Source organism: Euprymna scolopes, chromosome 37, assembly GCF_053919585.1.
Source record: "Euprymna scolopes isolate OS-2025 chromosome 37, ASM5391958v1, whole genome shotgun sequence".
Lineage (NCBI taxonomy): Eukaryota > Metazoa > Mollusca > Cephalopoda > Sepiida > Sepiolidae > Euprymna > Euprymna scolopes.
Genome location: NC_136518.1, coordinates 31,501,032 through 31,527,612, shown reverse-complemented (window position 1 = coordinate 31,527,612; position 26,581 = coordinate 31,501,032). Strand labels below are relative to the sequence as shown.

At 33.6% G+C, this 26,581-nt stretch overlaps 1 protein-coding gene across 2 annotated transcripts in view; it reads left to right on the top strand.

Moving 5' to 3' along the window:
• The first annotated feature begins 6,218 nt into the window (after positions 1–6,218).
• LOC145261118 (SKA complex subunit 2-like) overlaps positions 6,219–26,581 on the top strand; it is a 92,203-nt gene continuing 71,840 nt past the window's right edge. The window contains exons 1-2 of one of the 2 annotated variants that reach the window (XM_080119360.1): positions 6,241–6,514; positions 12,483–12,557. In XM_080119360.1, the coding sequence (XP_079975486.1) occupies positions 6,470–6,514; positions 12,483–12,557 (120 nt within the window). In that variant the 5' untranslated portion in view covers positions 6,241–6,469. Of the gene's footprint in view, positions 6,515–12,482; positions 12,558–26,581 lie in introns of both variants that reach the window. The other variant, XM_080119361.1, reaches the window with a different exon arrangement.

Here is a 26,581-nt window from a genome sequence, read left to right as displayed (position 1 = left end):
TGATGACGTCATGAAACTGACATCTTCTTTTTCAAGACCCACTATGAGAAACGATAGCTGTGACGAGCAAACCAATGAGCGAGACGCTTCGTTTTACATGCGGTGGGAAGGGACATATGTACAAAGAGTGCCCAAACAACAGGCGAAAACTCATAAAAGAGAGTCCTGCCGCTATAAACGCGCAGGGATACTATGAAAAAGGTAGCGGACACCGAAGAAAACACATTTGCATTCAAAATGGAATACTACTACAGACGAGAGGTGATATCACCCATGGGCTTACAAGTCGCCGTAGGAGCCACTTCCTACATCATTAGAGATGAAAAGAAATTCAAAAATTTTGACGCTACATTCCAACCAGAGAATCATTACATGAAATTAGCAGATGGAATGAAAACCAGCGGTATAGCATTAAAAAGATGAGACGCTGAAATATGTTTACTAGGCGAAAATGGAGACAGCATCACAGTAACCATGAAAATGGTGTTACTGATACCCACCTATCCGCAAGATATTTTCTCTGTGAAAACCGCCACTAAAAGTGGAGCAACGGTCATCTTCAAAGAAAATGAAGACGAACTAATGCACAAAAATGGAACCAAATTTAAAATATATGTACACAAAAGATTATATTATCTAATGACTATAGAGGATGAAAGTGGTGAAGACAGCTGCCATCAATGCTACGACGTCTACACACGGCACAGAATACTCGGCCACTGTAACTACGACGACATAGTAAAACTACCCGCTGTAGTCAACAGAATGAAAATAAAAATTAAAAACTCCAGCAACAGAACCTGTGACATCTGCCTTCAAGGGAAATTCTCCCAAAGCAGAAATAAACAACCTGATGAACGGGCAACCGGTATACGACACTTAGTACATTCAGACTTAGCCGGCCCAATAACCTGGCAGATTTAAGCGGAAACCACTATGCTGTCTCGTTCACCGATGATTTTTCCGGCGCCGTATTCATATATTTCATTAAGAATAAAGGCGACACTACACTCGCTGCCGAGAGATTCATCACAGACATGTAGTGGACTGGTTGATATATTAAACATATCCCCCAGTCGTACAAAATAGGAGAAATGATTTGAATTGAGAAAGGAAAAATGAATTGCTTTGAGGAAGGAATGAACAATGCGTTTATTTGAAGTAAACAAACTAGAATTTATTTTGTGAAGAAACAAATGAAAGAAAATGGTACAACGTGTGTTCATGTCCGCGTTCATCTCTCGCTGTTCACTGGTGAGAAGGAAAGTCTATTGTCATAGAGAGAGAAAGAGAGAAAGTCAATCCAGGCAATGGAGATAGAAAACGTATAAAGTGTACATACCGTCTGTTAGCTCGTGCCTCATACATAGAAAGGGAGACGGCTGGTTCGCTGAACCTCTCAGCTCGAGAGCTAGTCCGAAAAAGAAAGATGCTACTTATTGCTCTTGCTTTTATAATTGTTTCCGGTGGTCTTTTGCGCATGTGTGGATTTCCTTTGAAAGGGGAAGTGACGTTGTCCTTCTGTGCGTACGTGTGTGCGTATGTGAGTACGTTATCATGTGTGTGTATACACGTGAATGTGAGTGTATGTATGCGAACGTTAATATATCTACTTGTGTGTACATGTGTGCGTATGTTTGTGTGTGCGTATGCATATGACAAGAAATATGGCTTGAGATGTGAACGCGTGTTTTTGTGTGAGACCAGAAAAGGCTGCCACAATACTCTCATTCCTAGGAAAAAAAATATGCAGTGTATATTATTTATTTTTTTTTTTTTAAGTAATGTTTTCGGCAATTGAATTTTCGTTCTGTTTTTTGCTGTTGGTGTGGTTGTTTAAAAAAAAACGTCAAAAACGGAGTGTGTTCGTAAAAAAAAGTATTTACTTACGCATGGAAAAAGCGCTTACTCTTTTTTTTAGGGTGACATTTGTTTGGTTGTTTTTTTGTTGTGTGCTGACATGTGCAACGAGTTGCTTGGACAGTGAAGTGAATTGTTCGTTTGGAAGGAAAATTTTTTTTTCAGTTGACGTCGTGTGTCAAGTTGACAGTGTCTTCGGAAATGAGTCTGCGGTAGTGTGTGTGTACATTGTCTGTACGAGCGTTTGTTGTGCATTCGTTCGTGTTGAACGGGTTTCCAGTTGCCATTGTCTTCACATGTGGGTCTGCGGTATTGTGTGTACATTGTCTGTATGGGCGTTTGTTGTGCATTCCTTCGTGTTGAATGAGTTTCCAGTTGCCGGTGTCAACGAAACTTCAAGTTGTGAGTTTATCTGTGTGCGTGATGCATCTCAACTCATTGTTAATTCAGCTTCTTCCTATGTCTTGATAGGGATGTCCTGTAATTGTTTCTTTGTTGTTGCGTCTGCTGTGTGGGAGAGAATTGCATAGGCCTTTGTGATTTTGATCCTCGCGTTTGTTGCAGGGTAATGTCAGGAAACCTTGAAAAATGTTTGTCGAGCTCACATTTTTTTAAAAATTCGGTATGAAGTTGACAGCTCCATCTTTATTTTTCTGCCGAGTCTGACGAGGGGTTTCGTCATTGTTGTTTGTAGTAGTTATCCCTGTCGGTAGTGGTTCATTTGTTTTTCTTTGTTGAAATGTTCGTTTTTTTCTTTATCAAATAAAATGCGCATTTCGCTCAAAACAATTAATTTAAAAAAGGTAGCGTCACCATGCGTGTTCGTTTCACGTCAGTCAAGTGCCAGTTTATTGCGGATTTGTGGTTATGGAAATGCATGTTCATCTCACGTTCGGGTGTAACCATTTTGTAGTGGACTAGGGTATAGAAGGAAATGCGTGCTCCTTTTGCATTCGTGTGTCACCAATTTGTTGAGGTGGTGCCAATTAGGAATAATGAATTGAATTGAGAAAGAGACGAACTACGTGTTAAATTGAATTAAACGAACTAGGATTTATTTCATGAAGAAACACATGAAAGAAAAAGGTAAAACACGTGTTCATGTCCGCGTTCATCTCTCGCTGTTCACTGGTGAGAAGGAAAGTCTATTGTCGTAGAGAGAGAAAGAGAGAAAGTCAATCCAGGCAATGGAGATAGAAAACGTATAAAGTGTACATACTGTCTGTTAGCTCGTGCCTCATACATAGAAAGGGAGGCGGCTGGTTCGCTGAACCTCTCAGCTCGAGAGCTAGTCCGAAAAAGAAAGATGCTACTTATTGCTCTTGCTTTTATAATTGTTTCCGGTGGTCTTTTGCGCATGTGTGGATTTCCTTTGAAAGGGGAAGTGACGTTGTCCTTCTGTGCATACGTGTGTGCATTATTTAGTACATGTGTGTACGTTAGCGTGTGTGTGTATACACGTGAATGTGAGTGTATGTACACGAACGTTAATATATCTACTTGTGTGTACATGTGCGCATATGTTTGTGTGTGCGTATGTATATGACAAGAAATATGGCTTGAGATGTGAACGCATGTTTTTGTGTGAGACTAGAAAAGGATCCCACAGACATTTTCCCCTACGGTAAAATAAAAATATGAAGATCGGACAATGGCTTGGAGTTAAAATCAAATGACTTCCAGAAGCTACTTCACAAAAATAAAATAAAACATGAAACTTCGGCGCCATACTTACTTCATCAGAACGGAATGGCTGAAAGAAATTGGCAAATATTGTTTGAAATGGCAAGATGCATAGTCGTAGAAAGCAGCTTGCCCCAAACTTTATGGACTTACGCTGTTATGACATCTGCAGTTATATGAAACAGATGCTTCAACAACCGCTTAAAACAGACTCCTTATTATGAGATAACCGGCAGAAAACCCGACTTCTCAAAAATGCACGTTTTTGGCTTGGTGTGCTATGCTTACTCTAACACAAAAGGAGGAAAACAACCCAAAATGCCAGAAGAATATTTATCGGATATGACAGAAACAGCCCAGCATACCTAATTTACTACCCAGAAAACGGAAAAGTGTATAAACACAGACAAGAAAAATTTATCAACAGTACTAATGAACAACACACTCAAACCTCCCCACCAAATAATGACGATGGGGACATCCCGAAAGATGTTTGACAGAAAATCCAAAACAATCTGGTGTTGATGAACCACCCAATGATATGGAAGAGGATATCCATACACCCTGAGTGGAAACACAAGATACCCAGCTACTTAGAGGACTATATAACAACAGTTCAAGATAAGAGCGGTCACACACTAATCAACGTCGATTACTGTGACAAAGCTGCACATGGTGTACCACGCACCTATAAAGAAGCTACAACCTCCTCAGCAGCACACCACTGGATCAAAGTAATGCAGGAGGAAATCAATTCCCTAAAAGAAAATGACGTGTATGAACTAATATCTTTACCTAAAGGTAAAACAACAATCAGTCGCAGACGGGTATACAAAATTAAAGAAAACCCTGACGGAACTCCAAAATACAAAGCAAGATTCGTCGTAAGGGACTATAATTAAACCAAAGGAGTAGATTATACAGAGATTTTCTCATCAACAGCTCACATCACATCAATCCGCATATTAATGCAAATGGACGTACAAACAGCATATCTTCAGGCCCCATATTGACCATGAAATTCACATGGAGCAACCAGAAGGATTTGAAGTAAAATGGAAAACCAGCGAGAAACCAGTCTGTATATTAAACAAATCCCTATATTAATTAGGCAGAAACTAGAACCAAACCCTTCATAATTGGCTCACCAAAAATGGCTTCACTCAGAATAAAGTGTAGCATTGCATCTACATATGACACAGCAGTAAAGAACGAGTCATTGTCATCTCATGGTTTGATGATTTAATTATTGCAGCTGATAATAATGATTCACTAAACACTACCAAGCAGATGCTGATGTCCGAATTTGAGATGAAAGCCCTTGGAAAACTCTGGCATTTCCTAGGAATAGATTTCAACATAACCGAAAAATATACATTAATGAGCCAGGAATGGTATGTGACAAAAATACTGGAAAGGTTCGACATGCCCGACTGTAAGGCCAGAAGATATAAGTTATATTGTCGGAAAATTATCCCAGTATTTATCCAAGCCGTGTGAACAACACTGGACTGCAGCCAAGCATGTACTGAGATACATAAAGGGCACTGTGTGAAATCAATTATGCTATACAAAAACAAACGACCAACTCCAGCTAATTGCGTACAGCGATGCTGACTGGGCATCAGATCAATGCGACAGACGCAGTATATCTGGGTACTACTTCCGTTTGACAAAAAACGGCCCACCCAATTCATGGAAATCAAAAAGACAACCTACGGTAGCATTATCCACATGCGAAGCCGAGTATGTGGCATTAGTGAAGACCACTCAAAAAGGTATGTCCCTCCTACAACTACTCACAGAAATGGATCTATGCAAAAATTACGGACCAATTAAGATATTCGAATATACCCAGAATGCAACAGCACTTTCCAGGGAGCCTGTGCACCGACAGAGGTGCAAGCATGTAGACATAAAATACCACTTCATCAGGGACACCCTAAACAACAACGACATAAAAATTATCTATTGTTCTACAAATGACATGCTAGCGAACATTTTGACGAAACCCCCAACCCGAGCAAAGTTAGATAGATTCAAAGAACTTCTTTTTGGACTTTAAATACGATGCTCTTATATAATATACGCAATAACATTCTAAGAGCAAGCAGGGGTGTTGGAACTCTTCTTGTGATTGTCTCCCCTTTATTGTAAAAATCCCACAATCCCTTTTTTTGTCCTATAATAAAATTTTCTTCTCTCTATTCTTCCGCACGTATTTATAGTTCCTCCTTTGAATCTTAACCCATTTCCTATTTCAATTCCACCTAAAATTCAACATGGTTGTTAAACCCTCTACAACATATGTTCTTTCACTTTCTGTATTTACTTTTTTTTATAGTTCTCTCCGGAAGTAATTTATATCTAGTTTAATTTTTTTTTTGTTATTTATTTCCTACTTAGGCCATAGTTTAAAATACTGATTTCTCCCTCTGATTCTAATCGATAGGTGCTCGAAATAAAATGGTGTTTTCATTTTCAGCGATAAACTGTAGAAGTGCCTAATTTTTTTTCTTTCCGTTAATTAACAAGTTTATTTAATCGTTGTTGCCGTTTCACAGGTTGTTTACTTTTGTTTTGTGTACCTTAATTAATAAGCGTCCAAATTATAGTTTGCAAAATGTTTTACTTTTACTGTTTATGTTAGTTATCTCCCCTAGATCGAAGTCTTTGTTGCCATAAGCGCTCTTTTTTCTTTTCTTTTTTTTTTGTGTTGTATCTCTGTGGATTGTAAAACAAACCCGAAAATACATAACGATACCACGGAAGAATATGAAATTCCAATTTCGCTTTTATAACGAAGAAGAACCAAACGGTTTTTCGATCATTTAAACTGGTCGATGTAAGGGAGGCAATTCTGCGAATACTGTTTTTTTAAAGTCAACGCCGTTGCTTTTCACTTCCGGGTAAGAAGCAGGTGAATATGGCGGGCGAATTGGAACTTTCTGTCAACACATTGGAAATGATGGTGAATATTTTATGTATTTCACTCACATTGTTCAATAAATAGAGTTTCTGTTTAGTATCTACCTTACAAGATTTTATTTGTAATCGATTCACTCCAAATAAGGTTGTTTTCACGTTGGTTTTTCAAAACAAAACGAAGAAAACTTCGTCGTTTATTTGATTTTTAAAATAACAACCAAGAAAATGTGTTAAAACCACAAGTGTTAGGTGAAAGTACAGAATAATAAAATTATTCATTTTCATACATATGTCAAATTTACGTTGTTTGATTTTATATTTTTAAATAATAATAAAAAACTACTATCATTTTTATCTTTTATTGTGTATATAAGTGAAAGATACTTTCTTTCATGAGAGTAGGCTACTGTCACAGTAACGTATTTAAAACGTGCCAAGAACCCTAACACCAACAATTGTCTATAAATCTTATTGTTTTAGCGAAAGCAGAAAATGTGGATGCATATTAAAATGAAAATAAAACTGTGCTTGCTTGTTAAGGTATGGTCGACAAATCGATTTGTTTTAATATTATCGTTTTAAGCAAAAACAATATTACGTACTTAATTGTCATGTCGAAACTAGTAATAGCTCCAAAATTTAGGAAAATTCATACAGTAGAACAGCTGCTATTGTGGTTTTAGTAGAAAAAAAAAAAGTCTCGTGCAAACAACAAATATTGCAACCATGAACAAGTAATATAAAATATTCGTTTCGGAGTTATGCCCCCTGTGTGTAGATTTTTATTTGGTACCCTAGTAGAATTGACCCGGATCCTCTGGATTTTCTGCCCATTATTGTATGGGCTCGACCAAGCCGAACAAAGAGTACAGTTGCACAGTTTAATCAAGACATTTAAAAATGAAAATATCGAAAAAAAAAAAAAAAGTTATATTGTACGTGTCTGATATGGAATGAAGTTTCTCGAAAAAAAAATTCACTTAATTTGATCAAGTAGTTTTATTTTTACAGCGAAAAAACAATTTGTAATGATACCGATCAAAAGATTGTGTCTTTCGATATTGAGGAAGAAAAGCTATGATTTAACCTGGAAAGGAGGGTGTCGCCGCTTTAAACCGAGTTGTCTCCCCATGGCGGGTTCCAAAAATCCAAACATGGCTACCCTGGGCGCTGTCATAAAAACATGTTTTTACGCGTAAAAAAAAAAACCAAAACAAAATAACTACTCGATCAAATTAAGTAAAAAAATTTTTCGGAGAACTTCAGAAGTTCAGTCAGATACGTACAACCTAACTTTTTTTCGATATTGTAGCAGAAACAAGTGGAACTTTTTTCTTCCTCGAATTAATGCCTCTCCCCTGTGCTATTTGGTCACATACGAACCAATCAGGGGTACGGCGCATTGATCCTTCCTATCCCCTAAGGAAATCGGCCAGCATCCGGTTTGAAGAAGAACAACTCATCCTTACTGAGAGAGACACGAAACAGAACGGACCTCCCTTTTCTTCTCTCTCTCCACCTTGGTGTTATCTCTACTGGTATCGATGATTCCACTGGGAATAACTACTGCGACACCACCACGTAGCCGGAGTCCAGCTTTTGACCAGGAACATATCACATTCTCCTTAATAAACCTTTTCTGTGTTACATTTTATGAAGTTGTTGTGTTCATCATCCCAGAAGCTTATATTGAATTATTTATTTTATTAGGTTGTGCGCTAAAAGCATTCAAAAACCTAAAATATTTTAATATTTTATGTCTTGATTAAACTGTACAAGTACGGAACAAAGTAACAGACAAATGTCTAAACAAACCGGAAAAAAATAGAAATACAAGCAATAAAAAATTAGGTACTCTTGCATAATTTGACCTGAATTCTCGTGATTTCCAGTCAAGCCCGGATCGGGTAAGACCGGCAATCATCGGTGTCAGCCGAATGTTGTTCAAATGTTGAAACGCTAATTTGACATTAAAAAGTTGGGTTTTTTTTTAATGTTTTTAGTAATTTTTAAATTTATGATTAGTTATTTTTAATGATTTATTTATTTTTAATTTTTTTTTTTGTACTTAAATTTCTGGGAGTTTGATTAGCCAATGAAAAAGCAATATGTAAATGAAAGCAGACGACATTCAAATTAGAAGAAATCGACTGAACCCCCAAAAAGCTGACAAACAATTATATTTTCAGACTCGTCAAAAAGAAAAAAATGACAGGCAAGGAAATAAATCTGTGCATGCTAGAAAAACAAATGGAAACGCCAATGCAGACAATCTCATATTGTCAGGAAAAGAAATTGTTTTCCTAAAGAATGAGGTGCACCATTCACCAATTGTAAACTTTCTGAGAGAAATTTGTCTTGATTATTTCCTGAGGAAATTCCTGGCAGATAGGAGGCCCAGGGCACACTGTAGAAATTGATGAATCTCTATTCAACCGAAGAAAACATATAACGTAGGGAGAATCCTTAAACTGCTCTGGATCAAAACAGCATAACAAGCAAAAATATGGGACCAGCCGGGAGCTTCTGGGTACATATTTACTTGAATTTATGTGGAGACAAAAATTTGGAAACAATCCTTTTGTCTCTATCATAAATCATATTTCCGAAAGCTACCCAGTTTGGGGGGGGGGGCTTCCTTCCATTTCCTCTCACCGCGCTCTTTGCTGTCAATGGCCGATAAACAGTCGACCGAAGTAAAAGATTCCTAAGGAAATATCCTCATCTCAAGAAAGTTCTTCCGCCGACAATTAACCGTTAAAAAAAACAAAAAAAAAACGTGTTTCTATTTCTGTGTAATCCCCTCCACCTAAATAAAAACAACCTGACTGAACAAAGTCTTGAAAGTGAAATAAAAAACAAGAAAAAAAAATATGGTTAAAGAACAGCAAAAATATTGTACTTACACCTAACATTTATACGGATAAACAACCTTTTCTTAAAGATAACAATATTTACGTAATTTGCTGTTGATAAATATTTTGCAAAAAAAAAAAAAATAAATAAATACTAAAATAAATTAAATAAACATATTTGCTTTTTTTCAAGGTAGATTTTTTTGTTATTTTTTGATAATTTGCATTTGTATTTTTTTTTTCGGTTTGTTTTGCTTTTTTCTTTAGTCTGCATCTGTTACGCCGCTCGGCTGACACCGATGATTGTCACAAGAATTCGGTTCAAATTATGCAAGAGTACCAAAAATAACAAAGACTATTAAATTTTTACATTAAGTCCACCCCACAATTTTCTTTAAAATGATGTTTTAAACTAAACTGAATAAGAAAATCTCGTTTAAATTTTGCAGAGACAAGTAGTTATCGAGATATAAAGACTTAATAGTCTTTATATCTCTGCAAAATTTAAATGAGATTTTCTTATTCAGTTTAGTTTTTATGCACTGTAATTCACTGGCCTCCATGTTTGTACGCGTACGTGATAAACAAATCTGCTCCTTTACAACCGACACTGCACCCTTGTGGAAACAAATCCACTTTTTTGCGACTGGCATTCTCCCCACCCTCCAATTTTTTATATAGCATTTGTGGGTGGGTATGCTGACAACTAATATCACAGTTAAATTTGAATTAAATATTTTTTTCACTATGGAGTGCTTATTCCAAAAGTTGTTTTTCACGTGGGAAAGTTGAGTGTGTTTATTCCGAAAACTGTTCTTAACATGGGGAAGTTGGCAGCATCTATACCAATAAACGTTCTTAACATGGGGAGGTTAAGGGTGTCTATTCAAAAATAACATGAGGGTGTTTATTTTGATAGCCGTTTTTAACATAAGGAGGTTGGGGTTGTCTATTCCGATAAACGTTCTTAACATAGGGAGGTTGGCGGTGTCTATTCTGATGGCCGTTTTTAATATAGGGAGGGTGAGTGTATCTAGCCATTCTTAACATGGGGAGTTTGAAAGAAAAGAAAACTACCTGTAACCAAACCATCCTGTAAGTAAACTTTTCAATTTATTGTATTTTAATTTTCACCCTCTGGCAAAGTTTTAAGCTATGTGAGAATAAAATTCTCACACTAAATATTATTAATAACTATTATATTATTTATAACTATTATATTATTTATAACAATTACGTTATTTATAACTATTATGTTATTTATAAATATTACATTATTTATAACTATTATATTATTTATAACTATTATATTATTTATAACTATTACATTATTTATAACTATTACATTATTTATAACTATTGTTATTTATAACTATTATATTATTTATAACTATTATATTATTTATAACTATTATATTATTTATAACTATTACATTATTTATAACTATTACATTATTTATAACTATTATATTATTTATAATTATTATATTATTTATAACTATTATATTATTTATAACTATTACATTATTTATAACTATTACATTATTTATAACTATTACATTATTTATAACTATTATATTATTTATAACTATTATATTAATTATAACACACACACATGCATCGGGTTTGAACTCCATTTGATATATCTTTTAACTCGTATATTTTTGCATTATTATCAACTCTCATACTAGCAATACAACACATTTTTTTCTTTAGATTGAATAAACTCAAATCAAGCATTATTGAAAAGAGCATAAAAAACAAAGAAATAATATTTTTAGTTTTTTAAAACCAGCCCATTAGAACTAAACTTATGACCATTCAAGGTATCCAAAAATGTTTGGCTCACTGGACATTTTGCCTTAAGTCAGTCCTATTCAAATGCATATAAGCTTGTGACCGAAAATGGTTGGAAATTTGTACAATTAAGAGACTAACCCATCTTTAAAAAAAGATCTTTTTAAGATATTATGATGAAATTTTGAACATATTATCATAATACCAAGAAGATTCAGTTGGCGTTATTTACGACCATCTTACTTCGTAACTTACAAACTAATTAACATACTAATTAGCATTTTTTGGTTTCATTTTAACAGCTTTAAGTAGAAACATCATAAAAACAGCTAGGAAAAATGTTAAGTAAGGCTTTATCATCATAGAAAGTATTATTCTGATGGACATTATCATTTGCCATTATAGCATCATGAAAAATCCAAGATGGCGACTATGACACAATTCAAAAAATTATAAACAAAATATGGCTTGTAGCTTATCAAATTAAAGGAAATTTTGTACAGATTACAATTATAATGTTTTCAAATACATTAAACTAATTAGCATAATTAAGTTTCATTTTAACGGATTTAAGTAGAAGCATCATAAAAAAACATTAAAAAATGGGAGATAAGACTTTATCATCATGTGAAATGTTATTCTGACGGACTTTATCATTTGTCATCATTACACCATGAAAAATCCAAGATGGCAACCAGGAAATTCAAGATGGCCACCACAACACGATTCAAAGAAATTATTAACAAAATATGGCTTGTAGCATAGCAAATGGAAGGAAATTTTGTACAGTTTACACTTATAATGTTTTCAACTAATTAGCTAATTAAGATAATTGAATTTTATTTTTAACGGCTTCAAGTTATCGTGACAATTATCGGGTGAGTTTCTACCACTATTTTGTATAATTTTTTATTTTTAAGTCATTGTGAAAACTTCAAGAGACGTCGTGGCCATTTTTTTCTTGTTCTCATGTAACGCTTTACACCAATTTGCGAGTTGAAAGGGTGATGTGGGACTGAACACTTTATTACTTAAATACCTTTTACAAAACTTTGAAAGGGAATTCTCATTTGTGGCAAATCAAATGATTCGTCACTTGATTGAGGACAGAAAAGAGAATTTAAAAAATAGTATACAAATTAAAAACTATGCCTAATAATTTGAGATTTGAATTGTTGACTGGGTTGGGAGAGTAGGGTAGGCAGAAGAGGAAAATACTTGGGAAAGATTTATTTCAGTGAAATGGACAAACACCTTGCTGAAACGTATCTGAGGTACAAATATTTGTATTTAGTGATTCTGTACAAAAATGTATATTATTTATTGCTTTTCCTTCTTTAATTGTTATCTGTCTTTTAGTTCCAGAAGACAGAATCGAACTTGAATCATTTTACTCGGAAATTGGATTTTGAATTGAAAAATGCTGGTTGCTTGGTAAGATCAAATAATGTTATTTAATCTTGCAAACATATCATCTCGATCTTTATGAAATTAGTTGATGCAAATTATGGAAAAAACATTTTGATGGAGAGATGAAAAAAGAACAAACCAAAATTATGTTCATCAACGTTTTGCCTTTATTTCAAGATTTCCTTGGGATGATTGATTTAAAGAAATAAAATACCACTATAATATATTCTTTTTTATTTTTTGTTATATTTATTTTCTTTTGATAAATTGATTTCATTTGCAAATTTATAAACTGAAACATTTACTAAGACATTCTTCTTGCACAATTATATATTAGTAGGTACCGGCAGCCACAATTTGACAAACAATTATGACTAAATTCAATCCTTTTATATAAAAGTACACATCAATACAAGAAAAAAACAAAACAAAAACAAAATCTTTAGTTTTCAAGTTATGACCATTTTAATCACAAACATAGCACGAACATATTTAAATTACAATTTGACAACTTTGAAAGCAATTGACAAAAATAGTAACCAGCTTTCATCATTTCTAGTATAAGAAAATAATAGGAAGTAAAAGTACAATTATATCTAATTCAATTTTGACCTTCATTTTTGAGGTGTGAAAAGTGAACATTGCATCATTTATAAAAGATACATTGATAGACAATTTTAAAATATCATCAAATAAAACTGAATTAAATGAATGCAAATATGCACATGCAATATAATTCTATACATAATGATTATTATGCCTTTTTTTTTTCAATTCGTATTTCTTTGTGATTCTATTAAATTCTTTGCTGGGAACTGACCACATTTGTCTATTTGAGGTGGTTATCTCAAAGCCCCAGTCAAACACATACAGAAAAGAAACTTTTTCTTCTTCTGATCGAGCCCATCTAAAGGCTTTTACTCTTACCTTCCACTTATCTAAAAATTTCACCTGCCCTTCTTCACTGCTTGTTGCACAAATCACTTGATCTAAATAAAAGTCATCATCATAATATATTGCCACAAATTGTCCTTGTTTGTTGAAGCTGTAATTTCCAAATTGTGCTTGATAAACTAAAGTGCTTTCTTCATCTGTTTCACGGCTTCCTGATTCATTGTCTGGCAGTGTTTCATTGTCATTTATTAGGTCTGTGTCATTCAAAAATGCTTTTAAGTGGTTTGCCAGCGACTCCAAGGGTCAGTCAAGTTTAAATGTTCAGATTTATTGCCAAAAACTATTTTCTGAAACCTAATTTCATCTTTCAGGACCTCAAGTTTACTATTCCTGCTTCCTAGCACATGTAGCATCTGCGTGACATTCTTCTCACTGAAACATGGCCTGCTATGTCTCTTCACCCTCTCAATGATGAGATTTTTTTTCTCTTGGCTAGTTTCTTTACATTTTTCTCTTTTTCTTTTCTCCAGTTGTTGCTTTTTTTTTTCTTCTGTAATGCCTGGTGTTTCATTCTAATTTCTTTAGATTTGGATCAACACAATCCAAGCAACTTGTTCCTTTTCAGATTTATTATCAAGCCAAATTGATGTCTTGTTTTTCTTCAGCATATTGATGGTATTATTGAAAGGTAAAGATGCATGCCTCTCTTGAAAATGCTAAAATCCAAGTCGCTAAAGCATTCTTCTCCTGTCGTATTAATTGGCTGTGCTACATTTGCTGATGTTTCTTTTCATATTTAATGTAAATCCCACCTGGCATGAAGTCTGTCAGCTGATGTTGAAGAACATCTTTGTATGCTGAACAAAGTTTATGCAGTAAACTTTGAACCATAATCTTCTTTTTTGAATCCATTTCATAGAGGACAGAAAAGACAGGACTGTTTAAATCGTTGCCAAACAATGGTAGAAAGTTGACATCTGTCAATTCTTCAGTATCTTGTTCCCATCTTCCAAGCGCAGCATTCATTTCCACAACATAATAAAAGAAGTTCAAGTACTTTGGCTGTCTGCTGAGTAGGATCCAGTAAGTTTGTGGTATGACAGTCTAAGTGCAACCATGGCACAGTCAATTGACTCACTCTTAGCATCATGAAGTACACTTTCTTGTTTCAAATTCAATGATACCATGAAATCTTGCAAAAACCTTTACAATATCATTTCGATGATAGTGAAGTAGCAACCTGAAAAGAGTTGTTAAATCTATTCCCTCTAAAACTTTTTATTGTAGAATTTTGTGACTGAAAGTGACAGTAGGCTTCTCAGAAGGCTCTGCATCCATTTTTTTTTCATCCCCCTCTTGGTCCCAATACTTCACAAGCAGTTCTGATGAAGCGAGTTGCTGCATTTTCTGAACTTAAAGAAAACTTTTGAATTTGTCCAGACCATCTCTACCAATTTTCTCATTCAGATGTTGTTCCCATTTTCTCGAGACTTTATCAGATTCAAAACTGAGGCCAAGAAGAAAGTGAGCATTACAATGCAAAAACTCTATATTTTCATCAGTGCCAAGTGTATTCATCTTTTGTAAGTTAGTCTTTGTCAAATGACTTTATGACACTTATTCTGTCACTCATAAGGCTAGTCAGATTCTGTAACATTGACAGCATCCACTTCTTTATTTGTGTACAGATCAGCCAACTCTTGGAGCAAATTAAAGGCAACATCAACTATAGTATCTGAATCTTCATGAATACAGAAGTGAATCCACATGAAAGCAACTGACCACTATCTGTTGATTTATTTGGTGATTTATAGTTGTTTCATCAGAATGCAAGTCTATGTTGCTTGACTATAGAAAATGCTTCAGCTATTTGTTGTTGGTATGCCCTTTGTCAGCATACCTAAGAAATGATCTCTCTGATGGTCTTTTGGATTTATAGCTGTGTGACATATCTGTCTTGCTACAATGTCAATTACCTTTCCACAATTCTTGCCAGATACTTCTGTTTGCCTTATCAGTTCAATAAGGCACTTGATGACATCTTTGGTATATTGGTTGCTATTATGTTCCTTCATAGCAACATTCTCCTCCCAGTCCTGATTAAGAAAATCAACTTTCATCTGTTCGATTTTCAACTTCTTTTTTTCTTCTTTGCTGTTCTTGTGTATTCTTGAATTTGAAAGGAGGGTTTGTGTTTTTTTTTTCAGTTGCAGCATCAACTTCAAAATTTGTTTTTACAATATTATTTGATTAGCTGCTCTTTTTATCTTTTCGTTCTTATTCAGTTTTTTACCAATCTTTTCAAACACTTGTGAAAATGCTGAGTATCTAATTTTTGAAAGCTCCTGAATTCTCTGCTGCAGAGTAGACAAGATACTTTCAAGTTTAATTTTATTTTCCTCATATAGCTGTTGTAATGACAAGTCTTTATTTTTTCTCAGTTCTTCATCTTTCTGCTTCAAATGCTCATGAAACGACTATCTTTTCTGTGAGTTTCTCATTGTCTGGACTCTATCTTCTTCTTTCAATTTTTTTTCATATTTTTCACTTCTCCCCTTAATTTTTTTATCTGAATGATTTTTGACCCTGAGAACAATGGTGCATTTTCTAGGTTGCTTTCATCATCATTAGCCAGATTTTGTTGAATAATCAGTTGACACCAGTAATCTGCTTTCAGGAAGTCTTCATAATTTTGATTACAATGCCGAGATTTACAGAGTTTTCTAGATGTTGTCTGAATTTTAGTTACTTGTTTCCCAAATGACTGCTTATCAATGGAACATCCAGATAGATACTCTGCAGCCTAACATATCCTGGATGATGGAAGTACCTCTTCTGTAAGGAAACTAAGTCCAGAATGACGCTATTTGTAAGTGTAATTACTTTTGGTCGTCTTGACAAACCTGGACTAATCATTTCATCTCTTGTAGTATCAGCACATGACAAATGCTCTCCAACAAATTTCAAGTTTTCACATAATTATGTCTGGAATTTGTCAGTTATTTAAATAGACATCAGTATGAGTTTTCTCAGTTAAGTGCCTTATTCTCAACTGATGGATGCTGATAAAATTAGATGCAAATTTGACATCATCCCAGGTTTTTTTTTTCATCTTTTAGATAGAAAAGTTGTGGAAGTTTAGAAGTTTATTGTTTATGTCGACTTTCGCAAGTGATAGGCTTCTGCCTTTTCCAATGAAATTAAAAATATCCTTTAATTTCTTGAAATTACAACTTTCTGAAATAAAAAATATCCCCAATGAAAATTTCAAATGTAAATTAAAAAAATTTAATAACAGAATAAAATTTTCCGAATTATATCTAATAGACAAACTGTTTAAAATGAGGATGCTTATGCACTTTTGATACCATGCTATTTTTAAATAGTTTTTTCTGGTTAAATTCAAATTTCATAATATCTTCTTTTTTTTTATTGTTAGGTGGAAGCACAGAATAGTTACAAAACACTCTCCCATGTTCAAAACGGCTTTCAAAATAATGTTATTATTTTAGCACAGTATCATAAAAATTATTTTAGCACAGTATCAAAAAAATTATTTTAGCACAGTATCAAAAAAATTATTTTAGCACAGTATCAAAAGTGCAAAAGTACTAAAATGAGTGAAAATTAACACTTCTTTTACCTTTGTATTGTTTATTAAATTGTTAGGTGAAAGTACAGACTAGTTAAAAAAAAATCTCTCTTCCACATGTTAAAAATGGGTTTCTAAATACTGATGTTTACTATATAAGTACTATTGTTTTTTTTATTGTTCTAACGTTTATTTTTTGTATTGTTTATCAAATTCTTAGATAAAAGTAGAGACTATTAATAAAAAAACCTTCTCCTCCACATGTTAAGAATGGCTTTCTAAATACTAATGTTCGTTACAGAAATAATATTTTTTGGTCCCCTGATTTATCAGAGAGGGACCTATATTTTTAGTGGCGTCCGTGCTTCCGTTATTCCAGATAATTTCCAGATAACCATCCATTAGTTTTTCCTGAAATTTTGCCACAAATTGTATGTCATTAAATAGATGTGCACAGTAAAAAAATTTTTTTTTGCAAAAATTCCTGTTGCGTCTCCAGGGGCTCAAAAGAGGTAAAAAGATGCCCCACAATGACCAAAAATAACACATTTTGCGCCATGACTTTTGATCCATCCATTACATTTTTTTAAAACTTGGCCAAAATGTGGAGCCCATTGTTCTTAATATAAATCCAATATGGATGACCCTGGCAAAATTCTGGTTCATGTCCCCGGGAATTTTTAGTGCTAAAAACGCTCCTTTTTGTGGCTCTTTTTTTTTCATATTTCTCTACAAAAACTTGATATGTCTGACTATACAGTTGTTTTTCATGGTGGTCAACTCAAATGTACATCTGTTAAGGCCTGAAACTGCCCCATTATCCATTTACACTTTGATTTGGCGTCCCCATGGGCTCAAAAGAGGTAAAAAAATGACACTTTTTACCCTATAACTTTTGCCCCATCCATTAGATTTTTCTGAAATTTGGTGAAAATGTGAAGGCAACGTTGGCCCTTCACACCTCACATTCATCATTTCTTCACTGTTTTTGTGGCATCATCTCACATGCAGCACAAGAGGGGGACCATGTATGTGCAGCTTGTTTTTTTTGCTCTAACATTTATTTTTTGGAATATTTATTAAATTGTTAGGTGAAAGTACAGATTATTAAAATTAAAAAGCAACTCCTCTCCACGTGTTAAGAATGGCTTCTAAATAATAACGTTCGCTACACAAGTACTATTTTTTTGTATTGTTCTAACATTTTTTATACGGTTTATTAAATTGTTAAATGAAAGTATAGATTATTAAAAAAAAACACCCTCTCCTCCCAATGTTAATTGTTTTATTTTGTATTTACATAAAACTCACTTATTTAGTTGGGTTTGAATTCTGTTTCCATTCTAACACAACTGTCAAGCCAGCTGGTTGACAGTTTTTTTCTTGGCCGTTGATTTGAAACATTGTCAGGAATTATTTAAATTTAATTAAATTTTCAACGCTTTTGAATCGTATAATAAATAAGTGGTTTGATTTACAAAATCTTAGGAAACTTTTTTTTCACTTTATAACAACAAAAAAAAATTCAGAACATCACTCATTTAAACAAACATTACAAACGCTGAACACGTGCTAACCATATATTGCACAATATTTCTCAATATTTGAAATATTCTAACATAACTTTTACAGATTAATGTACAGAAACGGTTTCTTATTGAAATTGAAGCATTATAGTTAACTATTTGGCGGAAGACTAAGGCTGAACAACTTTCATCCATTGACTCACTAATCTTCTCTGTATTCATGTTTCACGCAGTTCAAAACACTGGGTATGGATATTTTCTTTTGCTTGGTGCATTTACACGAATAAAGCTAGATACAATTTTTTAGCACCATTTGATAGAAAATTGAATGATCTTTAATTTGATATCACATTTGCCGTGGTTATTATGAATTGAATGAAAAGTAAATTTTGAAAATGAATTACATTTCTTTTTGTATATTTGTGACAATTTTATATGAAAATAAAAATCATTCTTTGCTTAATTTGGTGCTATTTTTAGTTTTTTGATTGGTAGAATGGCACAAACGTGTGAGAGTTGTAAATAAAGATTTAAACAAGATTTTCTTGACAGCGTAAACAATACAAGCTAGCATTCCGTATCACAATTTTATTACTTAGTTGTTACGAAAATAAATCAAATTTTATCCAACAAATACAAAACAAACACAAGTAAGATTTACTGCTTTATGCAACATTTTTTTTTTTTATCCAAATGTGAATTCAAACAAATGAGATACATGCTGGTAAACATAACTGAAATTTGGTCATTTTTATGAATTCCACATTGATTGAAAGTTTTGTGTACATTCAATTAGTCATTGACAAGATGCAATCTTATGCTTCCAAGATCAGCATGAAGATAAACGCCAATAAGATGGTTACTGACAGCAGGTCTTATTCCAAATGATAAAATACAAGTTGTCTCAACATGGAAACATTTGAAGAGGTTGATCAGTTCAAATATCTTGGCTCCATCATCAACACAACAGGTTAAAGGGAGGAAGACATCCATAACTGTATCAGCAATGTCCACACTACCTTTTGTCACCTTAGATCTTAGCTCTGGTCTTGAAAAGAAATAAGTCAGGATCTACCAGACCCTCATACACCCTATTCTCCTTTATGTCTGTGAGAGTTGGCCTATGCGGGCAAGTGACCTACGCCACATCCTCTATGTATGCTAGCAGCAGTTTATTCGCAACAGTACAATTCATGCTCTCTGCAAGGTGACTTCATCTGTAAGAATGAATGCCACAACCACGACCACATAGTAATCTGTAATGTTGCATAATGAGGGATGCATTAAATGTGTATATGTGCAAGATATGAAGTCTCTTTAACATATGTAGAAAACGTATAAATGTTGCATAATATGTATATATTTAAATGAGTTCCAATAACGTACATGTAAGATAGTGTGTGTGTGTGTATGTACATATGTATAAAAATGTTAAATAAATATGTAGAAACGACAGCATCTGTTCATCTTCTATACATTCAATTAAACAGTCACAAAACATAATTACAACATGGCTGTTCTGTAACAGACTATTCAACTGGACAGTTCATGTAACGAGACAAACATTTTGAAGACAGTTCTTTAACAATGTATTTATAAACATCTTTGTGTGTATTATGTGCCAGACAAAAAAAAAAACCTACCTTGCTTTTACTGTTCCTTTTTTCTGGTAGTTAGTACTTGAAACTGGCTTGAAATGCTGAAAGAAGATATCTCCTTCCGAAGGAACACCATGATACTCTAAGTCATCTTGAGTGAACCTGTCAGTCCTGAACTGAAATTGACTGATTATCTGGTTGTTTGCTCAATTGGCTTGTGTTTTACATATATACATATATATATCAAAAACTATTTTTGTTCTATTTTATGTAAACACTTGTGTAAAAAGGTCAGTTCTTTCTTTATTGTTAAACGTATTTAAATTCCAAAGTACTCGGCGATCCTTAACCTCTTTTCGTGTTATAACATCCAATTTTTGTTATTGTAAATATTTTAAACTGGTTTTAAAATATCTGACTTATCAGTAAACTTACACTCGGTTATTGTTTTTTATAATTTATTTTGTAACATTCTTTTTGCTCACAAAATATTTTATATTTCAATTACAGTGTACATTAATTTGATCGTTCATTGATACCTACAGCTTGACACTTGAAATTTAACCTATCGCCCTAAAAGAATATCAAACCTAACCGCTTTTCATCTGCAGGACCGTAATATGTAACAGTAGTATGTATATGGTGATAAGTAGTAAGATTATAAATTAGAATAGGTCGATTTTCCACTTTTTATTTAAATCAACTTAAGTATGAGAAAGTTATATTGGTCTAATAAATGCTCATACTAAAAATGAGATTTTTTCTTAAACGTTTATTTTAGGAAATGACATCGAATGAAAACTCTCTGTTTTTTTATATTTTTTTAAAACATTTAACCAATAAATTGGTGAACAAAATATCAATTTCTATATTTAAATGAAAAAAATTGTCATTTTGTTTCATTTAAATAAAATATAACAAATAATTAAAATTGAAAATCTCCGACACTCCTCCATTGCAATCGACTGCTTCAACATTCTATTTTTTATGTCATTAATTAAACTGGAATGCTGATAACATTTGAAAAGATGGAAAGAGCAGATATACTTCATAAATGAGACAAAAAAAAATGTAAAATAATCCTAGGTTAAAATTAGGACATCATTTGATTTAGAACCAACAATTTGAATTGGAACATCAAAAAATCCATGGAAGACATTTGAAAATGAAAGCGAAATATAAAAATATGTTTCTATTAATTGTTAGAGTTGATTGTTGAATTCTCTACAATTGTATGAATCATAAAAAAAGTATTGTGTGTACGATTAACATATTGTATTAAATAACTTTATGTAAGATCGCTTTAAAGCAAATGAACAAGTATATGCCTATGTTTTGTTTCAAACCAATATACTGATTGAGAAGCTTCTGATGTTAATTTGCTAGCCATTTCACCACCTTGAGAATGGGAGGGCAAATCTGGCAACTTCAATTTAGTTCTCTTCATCAGTACCTTCAAACATTCACCTTCAGAAAATGCTTCTGTAAATTTCAGAAAGTGCACTTTATGAAAGGTTAATTAACTCAGACCAATGATTGGCTTGAAAGTTGATTAATGTTATTTTTTTTTTCATTGTAGCTGGTTTAAAATGATTCAATAAATCAACATAACCAATTTGATAAATTTTATATGCATAAATCTTTACTTAAAGGAAAAACCATTAACAATACACATGAAAAAATTAAAAACCATTTTTATTAAATTAGCAATACACATGAAAAAGTATTATTAAAAAAATTGAAAACTATTTTTATTAAATTAGCAATACACATGAAAAAATTGAAATGGCATACATCGAAAGAGATTGATGAGTTAAGAAAAAATCTTTTTAAATTTTTAAAATCCGATTAAAAATAAGGAAATTATGACTATTTTTGTGTCTTGATCGTTTGGATATTTTTCATTCTTTAAGACCATATGCATTTTGTCACATTTTTTACTCTACTTTTTCAGTAAAAATTCTATATCTTTGTTAAAACACAAAATTAAGCAATGAAATTTGCCATATAAGTGAATTTTTGTGCAAGGAATCAGAATATGCTACTGAAAATCTCAAGAATTTAATAGTTTCAAAATAATCTACAGTAAATGCACATATGCTGCAATTCCTTAAAAATGGCATGGATCCATTAAAAAAACGAAGCTAGAGAACTCAAGTTCAATTGTAATGCATTTTATGTACAAGAAACTGAAATCTAAATCTAGGATTGTTTAAAAATGAATATATTACAATATTTCTTTGGTATTAACACTGTCTGTTACCCCCCCCCAACCATCCCTCCAAAATATGATTCTATCTTTTTAGGCAATTACAGGTAAACATCCTAAAAAACTTAAATGACAGATAAAAAAATTATTTTAGAATTAGATGTAAAATGATTCATTTTGGGCCATTTTAGCATTTTAGGGCAGTGAACCATTTTTTCTGTGGAAGATAAATCCTGTGTGTTTTTTTTTTCTTTCTTTTAAAGACGATTATATGTAGTTTTAAGGAGGTCCTTGTACAATTATGGGGATGCTTGGCAGGATGGGGAGGCTTGCCACTGACTTTAGGTTGGGGCTAAGGGAAATTATGTGTGGACATCCTGAAGACTTGCCAGAAATAAAACAAATACATAAAATAAAATATACATCAAATGCGCTTGAAAACCAAATCACAACGTAATATTAGGAAAATAAACAAATATTTTACTTGTTTGAAGTAAAATATTTATTTTCCTAATATTACGTTCTGATTTGGCTTTCAAACGCATTTGATGCATATTTTATTTTATTCAAATTAAAACAACGTTTCTATATGAACTCTTATTTAAAACAAAAACAATTTTGGAATTTAGAATGGAGGTTAGTTTCACATAAATTTAATGTAAAATAATTCCCCATGTCAAAGCCATTCTAGCATTTTAGGACAGTTAATTTTTATGGGAAATAAATCATGTGCATTTTTAAGGAAGTATCGTTTTTGTTATTTTAGACGCTTATATGTAGCGTACAGAGGAAATTTGCTTGGTGGGGAGCTTGCCACTTGGACTTAGCATTATTGTTAGGGCTAAAGATTGTAGGAGGAGGCTTGCCGTTATTTTCATGGCAAGTGCTCGGCTGAGCTCCATTGTATGGTCCCCCCTCGCCAAACTTTCACAAGAAACACCCGTCTAGCAGAAAACACTATCATTAATTTCCTTCACTCTTTATCTGTGTCTAAACCTAAACGTAGATTCCATGAGCAAAGCTTCTTTCTTAGAACTGCATGCCTATGGAATTGTCTTCCGTTTTTCTGCTTTCCAGCTGATTACAATATGGTTACTTCAAATCTAACGTAAACAAGTTTTTGATGAGCCGTTCCATATAAGTTAACAAATTTACCGAATCTCCATTACTAACGGTTACTATATTGTCTAATTTCTACTGTACACTCTTTAACCCTTATCCTCGAGTGACCTCTTGGCCTTGATAAGTGGTAAAAAAAAAAGGAGGAGGAGGCTTGCCGCTCATACCTAGTGTTAAAGGTAGGATTAAGGGAGTTTTTTTAAGAGGGCATTTGGACACTCATTTATGATTAGTGGTTCATAATTATTGGTTTTTGAAAATGTTATGGCTTAGAAATAAGAAAATAGTTGCACACTATTTGAAGACACTTGTTTTGAATACAAATTTGAATATTTTGAAAACTTTAGGTGTCAGGAAAATGATAAAATCATTTTTATGTCCTTTTGTTGGTGTTGTAAGTCCAATATTTCACTAAAAATAGCTTCATCAAGATAGTTAGTCAGTTCATAGTTTTTTTTGTTTTTTTTTCTTCATTTTGTTGTTATAGAGGAAGAAAGTCCTGGAGAAGAAATTTAAATGTAAGTGTCTTCACTTCACTTGTTTTATTTTACTGACACCTAAAGTTTTCAAAATATTCAAATTTCTATTCAAAATAAGTGTCTTCAAATAGTGTGCAACTATTTTCTTATTTCATATTCCTGCTCGAAACTGGAGCGAATGCACACGTCAAAAATGTACAGCTCGTACTTTTAAATTTCTTCTCCAGAACTTTCTTCCTCTATAACAACAAAATGAAGAAGAAAACCCCAAAAAACTATGAACTGACTAACTATCCTGATGAAGCTATTTTTAGTGAAATATTGGACTTACAACACCAACACAAGGACATAAAAATGATTTTATCATTTTCCTGATGCCTAAAGTTTTCAAAATATTCAAATTTCTATTGCTTAGATTTTGAACATCAAATTAATTTTAAATATGCAAACTTAGGTAAATGAGGGGGTGTGAAACTTTACAAGAATTATGACAAACAGACAAAAATAAAGTTTATTTTAAACAAGTGATGTTAATAACAGAAAATGTGACATTTTGGAAAAGTATTAAGTATTTTTTGCCCACCTATTTAAATGTAAAAAAAAAATTTGCTAAAACTGAAAAATCATTCATAAGTTTTGAATGAATTTGATTTTGATTTTCAATTACATTTCATGTCTTTTTTTTCTATCAAGTGACACATTATTTCATTTTTAAACTTTCCAGTTTTTTTTGTTTTTTTTACATGGAGTTCACCACTTATCAAGGCCCAAGGGCCACTCAAGGATAAGGGTTATTGTGTGTACAGTAATCAATGGGATAGTGTAGTAATAGTATTGGAGAATTGATAAAGTGTCATTACTTAAGGGGCGGTTCATCAGGAATTTGTTTGTGTTGGACTTGAAGACATCCAGGTTGAAGTTGGGAGGGAAACAGGCAAGCGGAACAGAGTTCCACAGGCGTGCAATTCTAAGAAAAAAACTTTCTTTATAGAATCTACGTTTTGATTTAGACGCAGATAAGGAGTGGGAAAAATTATTGATGGTGGTTTCAACTAGTCGGGTGTTTTTTGAAAAAGATTGGCGAGGGAGGACCAGAGAATGGAGCTCAGACGAGCACTTGCCACGGAAATAACGATAGAACAAAGATAGGCTCGCTACGTCTCTTCTGTAGGAAAGAGGTTGCAGGGAAGAGAAAAGGGCATCCCCCACTAAGCCACAAAGTCTATTTTGTACTCTGTCAAGGCAGGATAGGCTGTTTTTAGCAGCTCCTATCCAGATGTGGCAGCAGTACTCCATCTTAGGACGTACTTGGCTTAGGGAATTGCATCAGAAGTGAGATATCTTCTGGAGCAGTAGAAGGATCCCAGCATTTTCCCAGCGACCTTGGCCACAGACTTGATGTATGTGTTCCATTTAAGATCAGGAGTAAAGGTCAAAACATGGGGCCTCCCCTAGACAAGAGCCATCCATTTCAATTGATGCCAGATGGGGATCAGAGCGTTTATGATGTAGAGATAGGAGCTTGGTCTTAGATGCATTAAAGGTAACCAGCCACCTCTTCCCCCACTGTACCACGCGCTCAAGATCAGAGGAGAGAGAATCAGAGAGAACATCATCATTTACGGATTTTGATGTGTTGCCATAGATAGTCGTGTCATCAGCATAGATGTCAACAAATGATTTTAATATGTGTTTTGAGAGATCATTGATGTAGATCAGGAAGAGAGTTGGGCCCAGTATGGACCCCTGAGGGACTCCAGCATTAATACTGTGGGCCTCTGATTTCTGCCCATCAACCACTACTCTAATGAGCCTATCAGAGAGAAATGATTTAATGATCGAGAAAACATTTCCAGTTATACCGTAGCTGGAAATCTTGTGTAGTAGGCCTTTATGCCAAACCTTATCGAAGGCCTTCGATATGTCAAGAGCAATTGCCCTAGAAATGAAGCCTTTGTCGAGAGATTCGCTAATCCTAGATCTGCTGTAGATCTAGCAGAACGGAAACCATATTGCATGTCGCTAAGGTTATTTCTGCTGAGGTGGTTGACTACTTCTCTATTTATTGTGGATTCCAGCAATTTACTCAATACACACAGGAGACTTATTGGTCTGTACTGAGAGGGAGATGACTTATCACCTGAATTCTTAAATATAGGGCATACTGATGAGGTTTTCCAGGTTGTTGGGAAGCACTTCTTAACGCAACGCTTAAGCAGTTTGGTAAGTATGGGAGAAAGTTCTGGTTGTAATTTTTTTAACACTATAATTGGAATACCGTCGGGACCAGTTGCTTTACTGGAGTCAAGCTTCTTGATTAGCTTGGCGACCTCACGCACAGATATTTGTATGTTGAATAGCATATTGTCTGTTATAGGAGGGAATGCGGGGAGTTGATGGCCTTCGTCGCACAGGGTAGAATTTGCCGCAAAGTTCTTAGCAAATAGTTTGGTCTTGTCGGATGCTGTCGAGATGACCTCTGGTCCATTGATAATGGTTGGGATAGAACGCACGTTTCTGTTCAGGATCCTATTTGCTATTTGCCAGAACTGGTTGGAACCAAGCCGCTGCTCAACTACTTTGGATTTAACGGATTGAGCATATAGTTCTCTTGCATTTTTTATTACTCTT